We start from the raw sequence: 22,142 nt of genomic DNA, 5'->3' as shown, positions 1-22,142 counted from the left end.
AGTTTCTGATTTCCTATGAAATATCATGTGAGCTCCTTCTGTGAGGAAGCTAATTTTGGTTATTTTTTTTTAAGAGATCTTGAAAGAGACTTTTAACTTGCCTAATTACTTATTACGAACATTCACAGATTAGAGATTCAGCAGAATAAATATTTGGAGGAGCAGATGTTACTCATTGGTATGCGAATATATGTGTTTAATTCAGGAATGTATGCCTATATATAAATATTCTTTATCTTTTTTTTTTTTCTATTTTAGTTGCATAAGACTCTCAATGAGAAAATAGAAATAAAATTAAGACATTTACAAGATGAGAACAAACATAAAAGTATTGCGGAACAAAGTGAAATAACTTAAAAGTACGGTATTGAGCTTCACGACAGTTTGTCAATATTGAGTTTTCAGTTACTGATGATACTTTCGTTGAAAGTCATTTATTTGCTTCTTTGTTTTGCCCCTTTCTTCATGATATCTATTTTTAATAAAATTGGTGGTATTAATAAAACATAATAATTGAATATTAAATATTGCCTTTTGAACATAGCCTACCTGGTAGCATAAGTTACTATAACCAGCCACTTAATTTGTTTCAAATAAAACTATTACTTTCAGAAACAAAAACAAAAAAACACAACAGTAAATACGCAATATTCAGCCTACGTTTCCTTCCTGCGTAGGACTCTATATCATGCTTCTACAAGCCTCTATCCACTTGTCCAGATGCTTTTGCAGCTTTTCTGCACGCTCTCAGGTGTCCTGCAGGAACCCTTCTGCTTCCTTAAACGTTCATCACTTGAACAAGATTTTTTTTTTCTTTTTATACTAAAGCCAACCTACTGGCTTGTTTATACAGCTATAAATCTATAGTTGATCTGTTATAAATAGTAAAACAAAAAACAAAAACCACTCCCTCCCTGGGATAGCTGCAGCTTGAAAACAGAATTATGCTTGCTGTTTAGTGAAATAATGTAATAAAAAATCATACCTGGCATTATTATTTGCCTTCTAGAGGACTAAACGAGCAACATTTGCTTTAGCTTTTTGGGGCAATCACTGCCTAATGATTTTCTAAGCTCCCTCTGTTTTTTTTTTTAATCTGTTTTCTCATAAATGGTGCTTTTCTTTACACCTCCTTATCAATCTAGTATATCTCTTCTCTATATTTATCCTTGTGCAGTGCTGGAAGAAGGGTTCAGACTGTCTGCAGCCTGGACAGTTGAATTCCAGCTGACATCCCCACACAAAACTTTTTTTTTCTCTCACAAGTAAAATACTAGAAAACACAAGGACCCATTTGAAAATCTAGATACTCTTTCCAATAAGTTCTCCACTGAAAGCTTTTCAATATGTTCTTGCTTTAGCAATACAGGTAGGTGTACTGGGTCTATACCACACTAGGTAGCTAAAAAATTGAACAGCTATTTAGGGCCCTATATTCAGAATGACATTTCATCCATTATGAACCAGTGGTAACACTCAAACATGAACTTCAATTTTGTTTTCCTTAATTCATATGCTTCTGGCATGTATCCTTAATGTAAAAAGACTAGTAGATTTGCCTATTCCTAAATAATTCACTTTTTTAGTGGATGATCACATTATATATTTATTGCATATTTTTATGTATGAACTGTGTTAGAATGCGTTATAAAAAACATTATTTGTCTAAACATTGGAAAGCTACATTTAAAAACTAAGTGTCTTTTAAAGCTTTTGGCCTGGTCAGGTAGCACAGTTGATTAAGGCAATGTTGAATTCTGAGTTGATCATCACTGCTAATTACCATTAAAGGTAATTTTGTGTATCAGTAAGCCTAGCTACCAGTACAAGTCCTCATTATAGTTTACCAATCACATACGTCGGTTTAACTAATACAAGTAATCCAGACTGATGATTCTGTCCATGTCTTCATCTAAATATTTTGCATGAGTTATGTGCCCAAATATTAGCTTCTTACTTAGAGCCTATCACAATTTGTGGTATAAACTTCTTTTGTTGCAAAAGTTCATGGTGCTTTTTCAGTTTGTTATCTATCAAGAAAGTAAGAATAAAATATTTTCTTCTTTTTTCAGCCAAAGAAAGTGAAGGATCCTCTCATTAAGAAAAATAACACATACACAGCTGCAGCTACAAGCTACACCCCTAATATTGCAAGGGACCCTGGGCTGGCAACCATTGCTAAAAGTGCAACGATAGAGCCCAAAGAAGTTAAGCCAGAAACAAAACCTGCAGAACCCAAGAAAACTTTCAACAGCGTCAGCAAAATTGATCGACTATCAAGAATAGCCTTCCCATTGCTTTTTGGAATCTTTAATTTAGTCTATTGGGCTACCTATTTAAACCGGGAGCCCCAGTTAAAAGCCCCAACTCCCCACCAATAACCTCATTTATTCATCTAGCTCTGTTTTGTCTTTTGCTCTGGGAATTGCTTCCCATTTTCACACACAGTAATTCCCATTTGCTTCATTGCCTCTGTCTTAAAGAAAATAAAGGTTTCTTCATTTAACCAGAAGTAAAATATATCCGTATATGTAAAAACCCAGTGTCCAAGGGAGAGAAGGATATATGCTATATAATTTAACAAACTGATTCTTAAAAAGGGAAAGATCTAATAATGAAAAAGGAAAGCATTTTAGATACCTTAAGTACTGACTGTCCCCAATAGATATTGTATATGGACATGAAAAAGATATTTTTATTCAATGGATTGTGAGGAGCAGGATAATATTCTTTACAAAGTCCATGTTGCATATACTATGCTGTACCATTCAACCACTGTTTATAATCTTTTCAAGGATGTAAAGCTTCCCATTTGCCGAATCCTTGCCAAAATAACATAAAATGTTATTTTCCTAATCCTTTGTCCCTTCTATACTCCAAACCACCTGATTTATAATATTAAATGGTCTTTAAAGAAAAAGGGAAATTATTCACTGTAGGTACAGTTTATCACTGTATAGCACATAAGATCTAATGGTAACAAATGCTTTAATCTGCTGTCTTACTGCAGTCTTGTTCTAAGCATTAAGTTGTCACTAGACTAGATTTAAAATGAGTTGCACAATCAAGTGCATATCCCAAGTCCCCTCTATCTCCTGTGTAATCCAAACAAATCCTGGATGCTTTTACAGATAGGTTTTATTCATCACTATGTTTTAGAGAGTTAAAAAAATCGCAAGCTCTAGATATGTTGAATGTATTCTTTTATAAAATGATACATTAAAAAAAGCTTTAGATTGAAATTTATGGATAGCAGAAAGACAAAATATAGTATTTAAATAATATATGTAAATAGCATGAGATTGTACCTTTTTTTTTTTTTTTTTTTTTTTTTTTACTTTTTTTAAAGTTTTGATCTTAAAACATTGTTTAGGATTCACCTCTTAGCTCTTAATATGTTACTTAATGCTCAATAAAACATATTTAGAGCCTAGATGAAAAAAAAGTATTGGTACTGGAAAGCCTAAAAAATACATAGAAAGTGCTTGGAATTATTTCCATTTGTAAAGTGGTTAAGTGTACAGTAGCTTGCAATTTGACAATGTCATCTGATGTTTACTATTAGATTAACGACTGGTCTGCTCAGGTCATGCATAAATAATAAAGAATGGGATTATATTTGGTAGGTAAAAATGATGAAATATTAAGACAGAAGTTCATCTGTATATTACTGCTATATTTGCTGATACATAACTGTTACAATAAGTGATGTAATATATGTAGCATTAAATACAAAAAAAGTCATACAGAAAAGAATGTACAGGAAAATAGATTTTATTGAGTAAACTTATTTCATTTTTACTGTAGCAATATATTTGTAGGAACAATATGTAAGGGCTTTAAATACAAGATGTCCATTTTGCAGGTACTGTGCTCCCTTAAAAAAATCTAGACAGTATTCCTATTGCTGATTCTTAGAAATAAAACTTCAGATAAAGATTTTTCAAAGAGATGGGAAGAATGGTGGTGCAAGCATCAATTCAAAAACCATAATACATGGTACAGAATGAATTTTAAAACAATACTACATGGACCTCCAGAGAAACTGCGAATGAGAATCAAATTTCATAGTCATGTTTCAGGCAATGTTTTATAAACTTTCTCAATAAATCAGAAAGTTGACATTCTCTACGTTAAAAAAAAATGGAAATAGTTAATGTTTTATTTAGTGTTTTTTTGTTGTTTTTTGTTTGTTTGTTTGGTTCTTTTTAATGCTTCACTGTCTAACATCTAGTCCTGTCTAAACTTGATAAGTTATCTGATTGGATCTTATTAAAAGGGGATGTTTTCATCTTCTGGTATCATGTGTAGATAAATGTATAGAAAAAAATAAACTATGGCTCTTTAACTTCAGTGTACTTGTTTATCTTGTTATTTTTGGCGTTAAACTAGTGTGTTCATTTAGGGCATTTTATCCTCCTAGTAATTCATAGCTACCTTTTGGTCTGCATTTTGCACATTAGATGTGAATATTACTTAATTAGTCTGCTTTTTGCTATGCAATGACTGCATAATATCACCTCTTAGTTTGTTAGTCTATGCCAATAGTATTATACTGTACAAACTTGATTGCAGAGTTTATCAAAGACAAGGTATTCTATGTAGCTTTTTTACAGTGCTTTGCTAAACCATGTAATAATAGTAAGTCTTCCTTGAAAATAATGATACACTCTTATAGAGGACAGTTTCTGTTTACTCCTGAGATAATTTTAAAAAGATGACATTGAATGTTTATTGCACCTCAGTGCAGTGATGTGGCAATAAAACCTAAATCTAATAGAGGTTGTTTATGGCAGAAGCATGTATTGCTTTACAGAGTTTAGCAAAAGCTCTTTATTTTATGTCAGACTGTAATTCTATTATAATAATAAAGCTAAAAATGTTCAATAATGAAAGTGAATGTTTTACTTTGGTTTTCTTTAGTTACTGCTTTTTACAACGCATTGCTTTATAAACTGCTATTCATTCAAAAACTTTTTGTAGATTTGGTAATGAATGCAGTTTAATGGATGTAATTTTCTGTTCAGTGTTTTCAACAGGAATATTTCCAAAATCTGATTTGACTTTCAAAAAATATCGTTCAGTCTACATAACGTATTTCCAGTAAAGCAATAAATTGAATCTGATGAACAATTGGTGAGGTTTAGTACCACAACAATGAATATGATATGTGGTAGGAAGAGAATAAAATATGCTCTCTCCCACCTAAGTGGCCAATAAACCATTAGTAAAGATGTGGATCTTTTTATTGTAGATGTCGTATAAATACAGATCTAAGGTCTAAGAAAGACTGTTAGGACAGGACCTCAGGTGGTATAAAATAACACTATTTCACTTATTTAATGAGTTATGGGGATAGCATTTAGACATGTGCATGTATAGCTTAAAAATACTCCAATCTTTCTTTTCCACATAGAAGAATACCAGATACAGGAAAAGTAATTCAAGTGCACTCAGCCCTCAAATTTTCTTGGGCAAGGTCCTGGGAGTAAGCCTCATACTCTTATGTAGAGAAAGAGAAACAACCAGTGGCAGGCATTTTTCAAAGGATCCAAAGCAGGAAAGACTCTCATAAACGTATATAACAATATTTATAGCATTCTTAAGAAACTGAGTCTCACAAAACGACTTATCAAAATAGAAGGAAAGATAGCATTAATATGGGCTCACTCAAAAACAAAAAACACAAAAGAAAAAAACAAAACGAATTATTCTGCTTTCCTCTATATTGAATGAGGATAATGCAGTCTGAATCCCTGTTCCTTGCCTCCTCCTAACTACGCAGAGCCAAATCCCTATGGAAACCCACACAGGATTTTCTGGAGGAGTAGGGAAGTGGCAAGTGACACTGAACATCCACCTCCTGTGTTCACATGCCAGATGCAAAGCATACATGAAGACTCCCCCATCTCCTTTATCACCGCCCAGACATTCTTGGACAGAACTTGAGTAAAATGAGTGAAAAATACAAAGATGAAACAGGACTTGACTCAGAGAAAAACATTTAGCACCATTCAGCTTCACAGAGTGGAAGAACAGCTCTGCCAGATGGCAAATTCAGTCACCAGACAGTCCAGCACGACACCCTGACATGGCATTGCTCTATGATATTACATCAATAGGGGAAAACCCTCTGTTTTTTCTGGGATTGTCCCTGGAAGCTACTGAAAAAACGTAGAAGAACAAGATTAGCTCAATTTGAAACATGCTTGTGCCTCCTGTAACCCTATTTATTGGCAGAGGATAAAATGTTTTATCTCTCAGTCATAAGCCACCTCTCGTGGAAATGTAGAGATGATGAAGGAGTCTGTGTCCACAGGCCAGGATAACCTAATCATTAGGTTACAGAAAGAAACCTTTTTTGATGTACATTCTGCTTGTTTTGATCTTCTGGGGTCAATCACATTATCAGAATCACAAGTGGTAATTTGGACTGCTACACTTAATGTCACACTAGTACAGCAGGCTGAACAAGTCTGGCTGAGGGAATAAGTTTCACTCGCTGTCAAGGCGCATACCTGTGCTTAGCTGAAGCATCTGTCAGCAACCTGGTAGCCATTTGGTTCAACAGCCCAAGCAGTCAGTGTCAAAGGGCAGCCATACTTCATACAGCCTTAGTCACAGAAATGCATGTGCATTAGCCACACCTATTGACAGGTTAAACAAAGGTGAAGAACATCTTTGACATTTTGATGGGATGTTTAATATTGGGAGAGTCAAGCAAAACCACAAAAAAAAAAAATGCTTTCTAATTATATTCTTTTGCTTGGATTGACAGATGGGTAACCTGAGAAAAACTGATTTCCTTTTCTCTTTAACTCCTCCTATTCTCCACCAATATGGCAAATAATAAAAGCTTATGAAACACTAACAGTCAGAAAATGGGGCACACATGCTTCAGGGAGCAAATAATAAAAGAAATTCTTTCAGCTTTGGCTTTGTATCCAAATGACTGTCCAAATAAATTAGTGTGACAGGGGAAAGTTTAACTTTTTCTTAGAGGCTGGAAAAATATCAGCCACATTTTAAAAGATAAAAAACTCAAGATCTCAGACTTTCTGTAATAGATCCACAAGGGAAAAAAAATAAAGACTTACTATGCATAAAGAAGACAGCTTAAATATAAATGTGTTTGCATTCCTAGCACATGAATTTTGCTAGTGAAGTGTATTATCAGCTTGTCAAGCTGTTGCTGTCAGGTTACATCTGATTACAAACTGTACAATACAATGAGAGAGGTAAAAGCCTCCAAATGACAAGTTTCTGTAGGCTCATTCACTCAGCCTACAGGCCCATCCCAACAGGCAGGATGACTTCACAGCTGCTGATAAACTCATTTGATTCAATTGCTCTAGGGCATTTGAAGATGCTGTGAGTAGATTCTACACTTGCAGCACAGCTGTCTGTTACAGGAATTTCACCCAAAAACTAGAGATGTGACCTCCCTAAAAAACCTTCTTCAGACTGACCATATGACACTGATTTTTCAAATGTAGTCTCAAGGGAGGAAAGATGTGTTTGGTGGACTCTGGCTCCAAACAAGGACATTTGAGTACAAACAGATAGGACAAATTTCTTTCCAAGTGCTTTCATATACAAAGGACACAATTAAACTCAAGTTGAATAAGACTACGACCTGAACTAGGCCTATGATACTGAATTTGGCTAGAAGTAGTTTGCTGATTGCTGCCCAAAAAGCACCATCTGATTGAAAGCACAATCACGATTGCTTTACTACATCATTTTTTTTTACACCCCCCTGCTAGGGAATTAATGTAAATTGCTTAAAAACAGAAAAGACACCAAAAACTTAAAGCTCCTATTTGATTACTGCTTGCAACGGCAAAACACCACTTCTAAATAAGTCATTTATAGGCCTCTAGGATTTTTTTCTCCCTTGTAGACATTTATTAATGTAACAAGTTTTCCACAAGGATATGAAAAACTCCATCAAAAAGAATGAAACAAAAAATATTTCATGGTCATCTAAAATCACAAATAAAACAAGTGAGTCTACAATAGAAAGATCCTTATTTTTGTCTGTAATTTACCTTTTTAAAAAAGAAATATCTTACAAAAACAAAAAAATCATAGTAGACAAGGCTCATTTTAAATGAACGCACCTTTTCAGTAAGGGAAAGAACTAATAGAGACAGAAGTAAGGTATCTCTGCCAATTCTTAGCACCAGCCATAGGGGCAAAAATTTAAGCAAATTAACATTTTGGAACAGGTTTTAAGCAACAAAAGACACCACCTACTTTTTGGATGAAAATGGTATATTTTCACTAGTTTCAGTAGCCCTTTTAGACTTATTTTTTTCCCCTTTGATGTTGTTTCTCTAAAAACAAGCAAAAAATCCACCCATGAAATTCAGCTTCCTTTCTTTCCTGTTGCGGGGCTAAGGCAGGCATGGAGATATGAAGGACGCAGTTCCCAAAAGGTAGCTGTGCGCATCGCAGGAAATAACAGTGTGGGAGTCTTACATAAAACAGCTCTAATATGGCAGTATGAAACAATTTTTAACTACTTATAATGTTCAGCTAAGCCTCATGGAGACAACAAAATAATATGCAGATTAATGTAAAAGCGAGGGCTTGATAGGATTTTGCTTCTTCATTTATACCAGACAGCTAAAGCAAGCTTTGAAGAAAAAAATATGCTATGCACAGCTATTCTGAAAACAACACCTACTGTAAGTCAGCCTGCTGATTTCTGCATATTTCCATCATCTCCTCCCTAGTTTGCTTGATTTGTAAAAAGCTGGGCTAATTTAGACCAAGCAAAATGGGTCCTTGGGTCATCAGGGCGTTTACCAGCTTGTTTGCAATTATCTTCTCTCCTAAGTGTCTCTTCTGCAGCAAGGCACAGAAAACAAATGAACACAACTATTTCAACAGTTTAAAAGGATACGCTGTGTATTATGAGTAATATACATACACTGGTATATTTAGATAGCTGCAAAGCCAGAATTTTCACACCTGAATATGCTTCTTTTACATCCATACGTAAATGCCAGATTAAAAGATACCGCCAGATTCCCAGCAGAGGAAAGTCTTTTTTGCAGTTCCACAAGATAATTCCAGAGCTTCTCAGCCATGATTTTAGTAGCACACTTCTAAGAAAGAATAGGAGTTGTTCCCTGGTCATTGAGTTACTGAATCTCAATGGTTATGTTTATTTGTAAATGCCTCTAACCTTCCTTGGCCGCCTTTTCCAAGGGAGGTAGCAGGGCTGAGAGTGTCCGCTTCCATTCTGGTTTTTGAATGGAAGGATTTTTTGCTTGCAACTCCCGTCATTAGAAGTTTAAAAGTTGAGCAGATCAGTTTTTATAATATTGAAACAGAACAGAAAGATGATTGTGGATATTATAGAAACCTGGTAAACCAGAAATTCACATTTAGATGTTTGTTCCAGCTTTAGTCCTGACTATCGACAGCTTCACACACCTCCTAGACAGAATTCCTCCTAGACAGAATTGGTCTTGTCCTAGCAAAAGTATTTTATAACATAACAAAAATCCTTTGAAGTGGTAAGAGCATAATAAAACCAGCATTGGGTGCTTTTGAAAACCTTACTTGATATTTCTAGCCATACACAGAATGACTTTTAAAGCATACTATGCCGCTAAATAATATTTAAGAGAAAGCAACAGAAAGCAGAGAATTTGACATTGCAGCAAGTTCAGCTGATGATTTTCTTAGTTTGTATTTTGCCAGGGCGTGGGCTAAAAATCTTATTCAGGTAGGCACAGGAACAATGCCATGAATACTACACTGGCATGCCACAGAAACCTGTGTCTCAGGAGTCTGAAAGAGAAAAAATTCTAGTTGTGTTCATGCCACTCTCAAAGTTTTTTTAAATTATAAAGCAGAACTGGAAGACTGATATTGAGGGTTGCCATAGAACTGTGCGGAGCCATAGATCAAATTAGAAACACAAGTTAATCATAACCTTCCTGCATCACACCTTGATAACAGAAGTGGAAGTAACAAGTTAACTCAATTTTGTGAAATAGGCCTTTCATGTTACTCTAGACCTGATATTTATACTTCAGTGCTTCCCCCCTCCCCCCAACATAAAGGGCATTCTCGGTCCATTGCAAAGTAGGACTTATAAAAAGTAAGAACGTTATTTTTTTTTTTACAGCCTTAGGCTCAAAGGGTAGAAAGTAGTATATGGTCATATTTCTTGAAGCTCACCTGAAGAAATGGGATTCTATCTGGCCACTGCAAGAACTAAGTGGAAAGAAGTCTATAAACAAACATGATTCATTTATTTATAAATGTATAGAGATAAATAATAATTCTCTGATATAGCAGGATCTGACATATTTATTACTAAACCATGTACTTGACAACATGTACTTGACAACCATGTACTTGACAACAACAGTTGTAAGACAACAGGCTGTTTTACTACTTCCTCTTAATGGGAATTACATGAATAATAAGTATCAGGAGACACTTACCAGTGATAAAGGTAAATATTGGCTCTAAAAAATGTCAGACAAGCAATTATACCTCTGTATAGCAGGCAAGCTAGATGGGTTATTAGCTATTATTTTATTTTATATATATATATATATTATATATAACATTTAATAGCTTGGAAAGTATGTTTAAAAGATATAAAGACTGATGGTATCTGAAACCATGGTCAGTGCAAATAATCATCCACTTCTCTTCACATCATAACTGTGTCTGGACAGTATGAATCAGTGAAGTAAGGAAAACTTGCTTCAAGGTCAACAGCTTGAACAGAAAACCAACACAGCAGAAACTGAGTTGTAATATGTCTTGTCCCCAAACCCAGACCAAAAATATACCTTGTTTCTATTATTACTATTTTTTGTACTGTAACAGAGAAAAACTTGCCTGAGATTTCAACTCCATTACTTCAAGCACTACACAAAGGGTTCTAGCCCTATGCACGGTTATAGGAATGGACATGCTGTTCTCATAAGTGTTCATAGCGGGGCAAAAAAACAAAAACAAAACAAACAAACAAAAATGACATGGAGAAACTTGGCCTATACAGGACCAGAAGGAACTGAAGACAAGGAGGCCGCAAAGTGAGAGGTGAAGCAGCGCAACACAGGTCGAGCAAGGTTGGCAAACAGTGGACACATGCGTTTGTATATCAGGGCAGGAGGCAATGCCACAGCTGTCAGATCTGCTTCTTTGTGATTCCGGGTCTGGTCAGGGCTTCAGCAGTAGCCAGGAGCCCAGAGTGGCGCCAGCCCCCACACTGCCCAGCTTCCCCTGGCCATGGCCAAACAGAAGCAACCCAGCACAGGGCAGGATCACACCAGCCACAGGTTTCTGTGGAAAATCCTAAAACCTGGCATGGGGCTGCCTCTGTGGTCTCATCACAAGGACACCATTAAAAAAAATAAGGCTGCAAGAAACAGTCCTATTCCCCCTTGTGGCCCCAAACACGGGTCAACAATCCTCACAGAAGCTATTGCCCCACATGGCTGAATAGCATACAAGAGAATAGCATGGCTTAAGACAGTTTTAAGAAATTTTAAATAAAACAGGAGTACATTTTGTGGAGGCTTTTTTATCCCAGCAAGTCTCTGTAATAAAAAAAGGGGAGGGGGACAGTGAGGGGGTTGAAACAGATGGCTCTCACATAGCTTATAAAGTCTTTAGCAGAATTCTAAAATATGTTCAAAACTACTAGGAGTTGAGCACTTAGAGGGTAGACACATTCCTACTCACAGGGGATTTCTCCATGAAGAGGAAAGTTTCTGAAATTTGAACTGCTTTTTGGGTGACTGATTTCCAGCCGTAGTATATTTCAAAAGAAATGCCTCAACTCTGTTTACTCATGAAACTGCCAGCCCCGAGGTCTCAGAAATCACCAGTCTGACTTGCATTTCTTCTGCTACTCACGCCACTACTGGCAAGTGCAGTGCAATAGGTCAAGGGACATAGCTGTAAAGATGTGCCAAGATAAGGAAAATCAATCTCGGAGCCCAAAAGGCAAAGCTACTGATGCAGAAGATTACTAAATACAACCAGTTGCCTTATGGCATTGGAGTCTTCCAAGAACAATACTGTGAGGCTGCTTTTCAGTAAATATAAGATCTTATTTTTTGTGACTTGCCATAAGATATATTTTTTTTTCTCCATTGTCTCCTCATTATTTGCTCATGGAAAAAGTGGTAGAGTATATCTGTACAAAATACACTATGATATTTCTATGGCTAATATTAGAGGAAGTGTAAAACATTCTGACCCTTAGGCAAATTTGCATCATCTCTGGGAATTAGCCAAGGGCAGAATGTCCTTTGGTCAAAATACCTTAGTATTAAATATGTATATTTGGAGCTCAGATTGGGGGATGATTTGGGCTCTCTCAACCCTAATGAAACAACACTAACCCTGTAATCAATTGATTAGAATACTGTTAATAGTTTATAAGTATAGAGATACAGATATTATATATAAATACGCATGTGTGTATGTTAACTTCCTCCCTAATTTCAGCTAGTTCTTCTCTCATCCTTAGCTTCAGTGTTCATTTGTACTTGCTTAAACTTTATTGTCTAGTTACCTACTAACACAACAGCCTTCATACAAATTATGCTATTTTACATAATCTCTTGAGAAGTGTAAACGGTGCCATTTTCCTACTACACTTGATGAAATAAATGGAAAGTTTGGGGTTTGGCATCCACTTCAGGTCAGGTACAACATCCCACTACTTGGCAGCTGCTAGTATGGTGATTTTGATTAAATTTTATTTAGTAAGTTTATGAATTTCTTTTCATAGACTTCAGTGGTGCAACAGAACACATAACGTGAAAACCTTCTTTATTTGTCAGGTTGTAATTATTAACATTTTGATAACAGCGTAAGATACACTAAAAGTAATTTTTCTGATCTGGTGTTTATTCTTGTTTAGTATATTTAAGTATCTTCAGTACCTACAAAGAGCATGCTTGAGTATAACTGCACAGTGCCACTGAGACACAGGCATGACAACCCTTGAGGCCGATTTACCTTCCAACACCATTTCTTCTACCCAGCTAGAGTATCACAGTATCACAGATTTCTAGGTTGGAAGAGACCTCAAGATCATCGAGTCCAACCTCCGACCTAACACTAAGTACTCCACTAAACCATATCACTAAGCTCTACATCTAAACGTCTTTTAAAGACCTCCAGGGATGGTGACTCCACCAACTCCCTGGGCAGCCCGTTCCAATGCTTAATAACCCTTTCGGTAAAGAAGTACTTCCTAACATCCAACCTAAAACTCCCCTGGCGCAACTTTCGCCCATTCCCCCTCGTCCTGTCACCAGGCACGTGGGAGAATAGACCAACCCCCACCTCGCTACAGCCTCCTTTAAGGTAACTGTAGAGAGCGATAAGGTCTCCCCTGAGCCTCCTCTTCTCCAGGCTGAACAACCCCAGCTCCCTCAGCTGCTCCTCGTAAGACTTGTTCTCCAGACCCCTCACCAGCTTGGTCGCCCTTCTCTGGACTCGCTCGAGCACGTCCATGTCCTTCCTGTAGCGAGGGGCCCAAAACTGAACACAGTACTCAAGGTGCAGCCTCACCAGAGCCGAGTACAGGGGCACAATCACTTCCCTAGACCTGCTGGCCACACTGCTTCTTATACAGGCCAGGATGCTGTTGGCCTTCTTGGCCACCTGGGCACACTGCTGGCTCATATTCAGCTGCCTATCAACCAATACTCCCAGGTCCTTCTCCGCCAGGCAGCTTTCCAGCCACTCATCTCCCAGCCTGTAGCTCTGCTTGGGGTTGTTGCGCCCCAGGTGCAGGACCCGGCACTTGGCCTTGTTGAACTTCATACAGCTGACCTCAGCCCATCGCTCCAGCCTATCCAGATCCTCGTGCAGAGCCTTCCTGCCCTCGAGCAGATCGACACACGCACTTAGCTTGGTGTCATCTGCAAACTTACTGAGGGTGCACTGGACGCCCTCATCCAGATCATCGATAAAGATATTAAAGAGGACCGGCCCCAGTACTGAGCCCTGGGGGACACCACTAGTGACCAGCCTCCAACCAGATTTGACTCCATTCACCACAACTCTCTGGGCCCGGCTATCCAGCCAGTTTTTAACCCAGCGAAGCGTACGCCAGTCCAAGCCCCGAGCAGCCAGTTTCTTGAGGAGAATGTTGTGGTGAACGGTGTCAAAAGCCTTACTGAGGTCAAGGTAAACCACATCCACAGCCTTTTCCTCATCCACCAAGCGCGTCACTTTGTCATAGAAGGAGATCAGGTTCGTCAAGCAGGACCTGCCTTTCATAAACCCATGCTGACTGGGCCTGATCGCCTGCTTGCCCTGCAAGTGCCACGTGATGACCCTCAAGATAATCTGCTCCATGAGCTTTCCTGGCACTGAGGTCAAACTGACAGGGCTATAGTTCCCCGGGTCTGCCCTGCAGCCCTTCGGTATACCTCTGATTTGCTGTGAATGCATTGGCTGAGTAAACTGTGAACACAGGCACAGCTGTGGAGAATCTCTCTACATCTGTGTTCTGAGCTGTGACCACAATTCTAAAAGAGCTAGCATTTAGAGTAGCACCCCATGAGTAACCCCAGATATCGGTTCCAATTTCCCGTGGAGAAAACTGGCAAGTTATTCATATGTATGAATCAATTACATCCCTACCCTGAAAGCCTGATTCTAAAAGGCTTTAAGAGGCTTATTGCAACTTACAATAGAGGTAGAGCTCTGCATTCTGCTTTACTACTCTAATTTGTCATCTTCCTCCTTGCTTCTTAAGATAATGGTCTTAGAGGTATATTGGGTTTGAAGGTCTTCTGATTTTTCTAAAAACCTGTTTTTCAAGCTATGTTCACCTAGGTAAAGTCAAATCATTTGAACTATGAAACTTAACGTGGTCAAACACGATGGCTGAGCATATGATCACCAGGTATCTCATCCTTATCTCGTAAGAAACACTAAATGGGGTTGTCTGAACAAATTTGGGTCTCAGACCATGTTGGCAAAATTACACAGTTCTGTGTGGTATTACTTGAACTAGAATTTCTTTCTGATACCCTCTAATTTGCTAAAGTTTTAATTACATGCTTTTGTTTCACTCTTCCTTTTGCTGAGTTGTAAGGACTAGCTATAGGGAATGGACTCAGGACAACACTGAGATGATGGATTGTATTATGCTATAAGGACTGTTGGATAAAAACCACAGAGGATGTGGAAACATTGTGTAGCTGCAGACAACCTGTGTCAGGATTAGAAAGCAATAGTCCCAGGACAACAGAGCCTCACGGCTGTGACTTGTAACAACTGTGTATGGCCTAAATACCAAAAAAAATGCTTAGTTAACTCTGACCTGTTCAAAGTAGACAATAAAACACAAAGCAACAAGTAGCTACTGCCCCCACCCCATTCTGAACACCTTATCTCTAATTAAGTGTCTTGGTATTTGACAAAAAATAAGCTTTTAGAAGCTTTTGTTCTTCTGAGAGATATTATGACACATGATCAAAATTACCTCACCAAAAAGAGTTAATTCATGTGTAATATGAGATATAGCATGTCTGTCACTGTAAAAAAACAGCAGTCACCTCTCTTTGACTGATTTATAGTTGGTGCTATATAAGGTCTTCAAACAATAAATTTCTTAGTATTATAACACAGGATAACATTTCTCACCTTAGTGGGTGGCATCCCCACCTATGGCAGCGGGGTTGGAGTTAGATGATCTTTAAGGTCCCTTCCAATCCAAGCCATTCTATGATTCTATGAGAAATAGCTTGTTAAATACTGGAATATCAAAATCTAACTGACTGTGCTCACTTTTTTTTTTCTGCAGACTTTTAAAGATACAGATGTACTTGACTTTGAGCGATATATTCTTGCTCTAAAAGAACTGATGAGAAATTGTAAGAATTTTATTTCCAAATGAATAAAGGATAGAATATGCTATGAAAAGAAATGTGAGAGTCTAAATACGATGACTTAAATGCAAGGTTGATAGTGTAGTATTATTAATACAGTATCAAATGGTTCACAGAAAATGAATAGCTGACAAAAAAAATCAGTTCCCTGAAATTAATAAAACTTATTGTAAGTGTTCGATATATTCTGCTATATAAAATGATTTTTTTCTGCTAAGTCTTCCCTGTGATTCCAGAATAGTATAAAAACATACTATGTACAAAAGGCAAAACGATGAGCAGTGAGGCCTGTCAAGGAAAATAAGCAGCACAGTATTGGATTTTAAAGATTTGACTGGAAAAAAAAATACTATAAAGTAAAAAAGCCCTATGTGCAAGAAATGGAAGATTCAAAAAGGCTACATCAGAAAGAGGGAACAAAATCCCGTTCCCTGGTAAAGAAATCAGAAGGTGTTATTGTACAGCTAAATAGTAAAGTCCTGGAATGTAGTTGTATGTCTTCAGTTTCAGTTCATGTTGAGAAACCAAGATCTAAGCAGTGATTTTATCTAGAGTAATCAGGCCCCTCTCCAGCTACATCATAAAACTTTTGTTATTGTAGGAATTGAGCCAGCATACAATTGAATTTAATTCCAGATTCATTTGGAAGAAAGACATCTGGAGAAAAAAGAAAAACCTGCACTTCAATCAAGATAATTGACACTATCACCTCCTACCTGGCCAAAAGATCTAATGAGAAACTGCAGCCCTAATTAGGAAAATCAGTTTCAACCATCCAACTTTAGACCCTTATGCATTCAGAGTTTAAAATTACGTGGGTTATAGCTGTGGGCTTTTTGCACCTCAGCATTGAGCAGAGATTTGAGTAATGTGAAACAGTTCACAGGTTGTGAGCACGTTGCTGAGTCATGCATGAAAACATGCTGTATCCCAGCCCAATTCCAGCACACAATTGAGGCTTTCAGCAAACTAATATTTTCAACTAGGGTGGTAGTTTTTAAGCAAAAATCCATCTTCATAATCTTATGAGGTGATTGAAGACCAAGCCTCAATTAATGAGGACTGTTGTAATATGATTGGAAGTGGATTACAGTATCATTTTACTTCCTGGGTTTATATGATGGAAATTGCAGATGATTGCAGGTAATAGTATCCTTTCATTTAGCAATAAAAGGAAAACCTCCAAGCCAGAACTGGAAAAGTAAAAGAAATGGAAACTAGAAAGATTCTGATGTGACATTTAGGCTTAGGCTGCTGCATACTGACCAGGGTAGGGATTTGGGAGTTACTGCTGAAAATGTACAGGCTTGAATACAATGTACTGCTGTCATGGAGGAGGAACATAAAAATCAGAAGCAAAGCTCCAGAGAGACAGAAAGGGAATATAAGTAAGAAAAAGTATTGATGGTGGTGTCCATTTTGCCACCTACAGCACTACGATGTAAATGCAGAAATACTGTTCACCCCAAATGAGAAAATTGAGACAAGGAATGAAAAAGAGGTGAGCCAGGAGAGCCTAAGCAGCATACCTAAATGCACATCATATTATGTAATACTAATCAGAATTAATTTTTAAAATACTTTAAAAAAAAGTCTCCAACAGGAAAGTTTAAAATGCAGTGGCAAGAACAAGGAAAGTCTGTACAGTAGGTCAGACAATGAAACAGAAAATTATGTTACCTGTTTCGTTATGAAGTGATAATCAAGCCAGTTAACTAGACAGATTCATATTATATAGCAAATTCAAATTAATACGCCCACTGGGATATTTTCTTTAAAGGTAGAATTATTGCTTATCAGAAAGCTCCCATTCCTAATCCAAAGTGAAGGAAATTAATCTGCCTCATCACCACATCTTTTCAACAGGCCAAGCGTGAACCCGGAAGGGCTAATTTTTTCTTAATTCAGACTGCTGAGAAACGCATAAGCAAACTGGTCTGGGAGCCTTCATTGTACATCATATTGGTCAATGATCAGTTAATCACAGTTAAGAAATTTGGAAATACTTTTTTCAATATCTGAAAGACATCTGGTCCCCCTTGGAAGGAACTTTATTTTGTTAGCACTCCATATAGCCCAGAGCCCCCAGACAATGCTGTAGCTCTGTTGGTAGTGACTGTTTCAACGACAGGTTTTGAAGAAACCAGCACTAACTAAGCAAAAGGAAGTCTAAAGGAAGAACCAGACACACAGGTAAGAGAACAGATCAATATCAGAATGAGAAGCAGATCTGAGCATCGCCCAGCGTCATCTCCATACAATACTGTATCTGTCACACCCAGGATATATAATTCATACCACTTGTTCTCGTTTTGTTCTTCTCTCCCTGTCCCAAGTAATTTATTTTTTTTTTTATTCCCCCCCCCCCCAGTCCTTTCAGATACCAGAAGATTGCAAGATAACAGATTGGAAGCTCACTTTCCAAGCTTTATGAGAATAATTTCACAAATATTTGAAAGGCTGAAAATGATTGTGTATAACCTCTGAAGAATTAATCTCCCCACCTTCCAGCTCACCACAGACCCTTGCCATTCTGAAATCTAAAATAAGTCTTTTTCTGAACCCCTCTACTAATCAAAGTGCTATAGCCCTTACTATAAGTTGATTTAAGTGATCCCAGCTCACTTGTGGTGTCACTCTACCAGATAATCCCACTATCATGAAGAGTTCATCATAAAGGAACTTGAAATTTATGTTAACTCACAATGGCTCCAGCCTTTTTAAAGAACAAGATGCCTTAAAGTAGTTATTTTTATTCCCTACACTTATTGATAAATGGAAAATTAGTACTTCAGGGACTTCCTTTCCCTATTTTTTTAAATCATTTATTTTACAGAATATGAACATAACTAAAAACATAATCACAGATACTACTACAAATTTAACAGTTCTGCTAATTTTGACCTAAAAGTAACAGAAGTGAAGGTTAGTTCTAATGCATTTTCTTCAACATACAACAAGAACTAAGTTCTTTGCACAGTTACACTCCAAGTAGCTTGTGAGTGACAGTTGTCAGATTGGTTCATAATCAGGATTCCATACAACAGATATCTAAAGAGACCAGGGAACAAAAAGCCATAGAAAACAATTTTGGTAAGTAATCAAGCTGTTAGTTCACTGCGAATTTTTGTCATTGCATATACTACTTTATTGATTTTTTAAGCCCAGCATGGAAAGAAATAGCCAGTTTTCCATAACAGAAATATCTACTGAAACTTATAGGTAACTGCCATCATCCAGGAATGAAAAATTAAATGACTTCACCAAAAAAAAAAAAAAAACATGCTTCAAAAGGAATCTCTGAAATAGCTTAAAATATCGAAGACAGCATATGCAAAGAAAAAAAGGAAATAAGTGAAATGCACTTTTTAAGAACAAAAATAAAAGGAATATGGTATTCCTGAAATGGAAAATTCCTAAAATTAAGAGTGCCAGACATATGACAACATAATATTTGTATTCATTCAAAGTGGGGTTAGCAGGAACTGCCACTTATTCCTCCCAAATAACTCATAATTAATCCCTGAGATTATTCATCCTTTCTCCTCTTATTATTCATATCATAACCATAGCCCATTCTGCATTGCAGCAGGTGTTGTACAAGAACAGGCTGAAGCACTGTGTGGTTTTACTGAGTTTTCCAGGCAAAGGTCAGAACTATTGAAGGCTGGTTTGACTAGAAAAAAGTGGATTATAAGGTTAATCTATTGAGTTAGAAATTTTGTAATCACCAAATTCATTTTCAGACCTGCAATTCTCCTTCTGCAATGATTTGTTCACTAGATCACACAGTAGCCTTTCGAATTGCTATATTCTAGAAATTCTGCACTCTGAACTTGGCCACCAAAGACTACTCTACAACCAGCATAGTCCTCAAATGGAAGCAGAAAAGCTGTCAGAGTAGCAACTACAGTTCAGATCACCTGTCTAGATTGAAAACAATAGCCCTAAATATAATTTTCCATGCTTTAAGAACCATGTCTGTGTTAGCCCCCTCCTTCCATGTGTTCCCATGCAACAGATAGGAAAAAAAAAATCTTGAAAGCAACAACTAGACAAAGTTTGGGACAGGCCTTATCTTACCGTGCTGATTCACTGAGCCCTTAATCGTAGCATCAGTAGTAATAATTAAAGTGTCACCAAGAAACTCAAGATGTTCCAAACTCAGCAACACAAATAAAGCTTTGTTTATTCAACCAGGAGAAAAATTTTGACATAGAATACCCTTCTCACACATATTTAATGAGCTCATTTTCTAGGGAGGATGAACCGATAGGATGTTTGGATGGAACTTATTTATTATTCTTAGTGAGATAAAGTAACAAGTTACGGTAGACTGTGAATTAGTAAATAAATCATTTATTTTACCATAATTAAGACCTAACTTAGTGCTCTAAGTAAGAATGTTTGCGTTACTGAGAGACTATAAGCTATCTTTTTAGCATTTTGAGTTCCAGTGTATTAGTTTATAATCCAGAATTTAAGTGCGTTTAAAAGATGTGGAGAGGATACAGTTAGAAAATAAAAAGGTAAAATTTGCTACAACTTTATATTATAAATATTTACATTTGAAGGTTTTCTAATCACATTAGAGAAATATTTGAGTCGAGGAGGCCCGACTATTTTCAGAACCACAAAACAAAACAATACTTTTATACCAGTTGCACCTTCTTTTTTTAAAGTTAAAAAGGCAAGTATAAATTAGCTGTCTATAATCCCTAAAAGATAGTTAATACAAATCACATAGTTGTTCAAAAATGTCAATGAAAACTATTCATCAGTAGCATTATACACGATCCTTTAGTATCCCATCTCACATAGATGCCATAGGCACAAACTCTGATATTTTCTATGACAAAATTTTTAAGCCTGAAGTTTAATGAAATATTTCAGATTAGCAAAAGCTCATTTTACCTGGGTGACCTGCTTTCAATTTGTTTTTAATTTTCATCTCTATGCCTGGAGTACTTATACCATAGCACTGAACCAGGCCATGAGCTTAAACCCTGCTCCATGATATCATCAGAGATAGACCGCTGGAGCAACTCCCTGCAGGGCCTGAAGGAGAGGTACCGGGGTGAGACACCCCAAATGGGGGTGGACCCCCTGCCCTGTCAGACAGAGGGAGGGGACCTAGGAGTTGAGGAGGGATGGAGACAGGTCCCTGCTTGACCTCGCAGGCGACGCCCCCCCCCTCCTACCTTCCCAGGTGCGCATACACAACAGGCTTGAGGCCCTAGAGCTTGAGAGACCAGTGGGTGAAGATGAGGTAGAAAGTCTACCCAGGAGGATACCTAGGGCAAGGAGGTCGACTCCACGCCTCAAGACTGCCTCCACCAAGAAAGACAGAAGGGTAATTGTTGTAGGCAACTCCCTTCTCAGGGGAACAGAGGGCCGTATTTGTCAGCCTGACCCTACCCATAGGGAAGTCTGCTGCCTCCCTGGGGCCAGGGTCAGGGATGTTGCCAGAAAGCTTCCTAAACTGGTTTGCCCCTCTGACTACTATCCGCTTTTGATAGTCCAGGCTGGCAGTGATAATATTGAAGAGAGAAGCCTGAAGGCTATCAAACAGGACTTTAGGGGACTGGGATGGTTAGTGGATGGAGCGGGAATACAGGTGGTGTTTTCGTCCATCCCTACAGTAGCAGGGAGGGGTACAGAGTGGACACGGAAAGCCCACCTGATTAACACATGGCTCAGAGGCTAGTGCCAACACAGAAATTTTGTTTTTTTTTTTTTTTGACCATGGGGTGCTTTACTCGGCACCCGGCCTGATGGCTGCAGACGGGTCCCTATCTCTAAGGGGAAAACGGATTCTAGCCCAGGAGCTGGCAGGGCTCATTGAGAGGGCTTTAAACTAGGTAAGAAGGGGGACATGGCTGAAATAAGGCTTGTTGGAGCTGTGCCGGGGGGAACAATGGCAAGGCCGGGGAAGAAGGCAATGGCCCCACTGAAGTGCATCTACATTAATGCACGCAGCATGGGTAACAAACAAGAGGAGCTGGAAGCCATCGTGCAGCAGGCAGGCTATGACTTGGTTGCCATCACGGAAACGTGGTGGGACCACTCTCATGACTGGAGTGCTGCAATGTCTGGCTATAGGCTCTTCAGAAGGGAAAGGTGGCACAGAAGGGGTGGTGGTGTGGCTCTCTATATTAGAGAGTGTTTTGATGTTGAGGAGCTTGAGGCTGGGACTGATAAGGTTGAGTCTCTGTGGGTTAGGATCAGAGGGAAGGCCAA

General features: G+C 37.9%; 1 protein-coding gene and 1 long non-coding RNA gene across 6 annotated transcripts in view; one reads left to right on the top strand and one right to left on the bottom strand.

Annotated features, from left to right (window-relative positions):
• Nucleotides 1–4,895, top strand: part of GABRA1 (gamma-aminobutyric acid type A receptor subunit alpha1) — a 41,921-nt gene extending 37,026 nt beyond the window's left edge. For all 4 annotated transcript variants that reach the window (XM_080555008.1, XM_080555007.1, XM_080555009.1 and 1 more), the window contains one exon: nucleotides 2,073–4,895. In XM_080555008.1, the coding sequence (XP_080411134.1) occupies nucleotides 2,073–2,381 (309 nt within the window). In that variant the 3' untranslated portion in view covers nucleotides 2,382–4,895. The remainder of the gene's footprint in view (nucleotides 1–2,072) is intronic.
• Nucleotides 1–22,142, bottom strand: part of LOC308177542 — an 82,032-nt gene that overhangs the window by 35,409 nt on the left and 24,481 nt on the right. The window lies entirely within an intron of this gene.

This window comes from Anser brachyrhynchus (assembly GCF_964034855.1).
Source record: "Anser brachyrhynchus genome assembly, chromosome: 14".
Classification (NCBI taxonomy): Eukaryota; Metazoa; Chordata; class Aves; order Anseriformes; family Anatidae; genus Anser; species Anser brachyrhynchus.
This window is presented reverse-complemented; position numbering and strand designations above follow the sequence as displayed.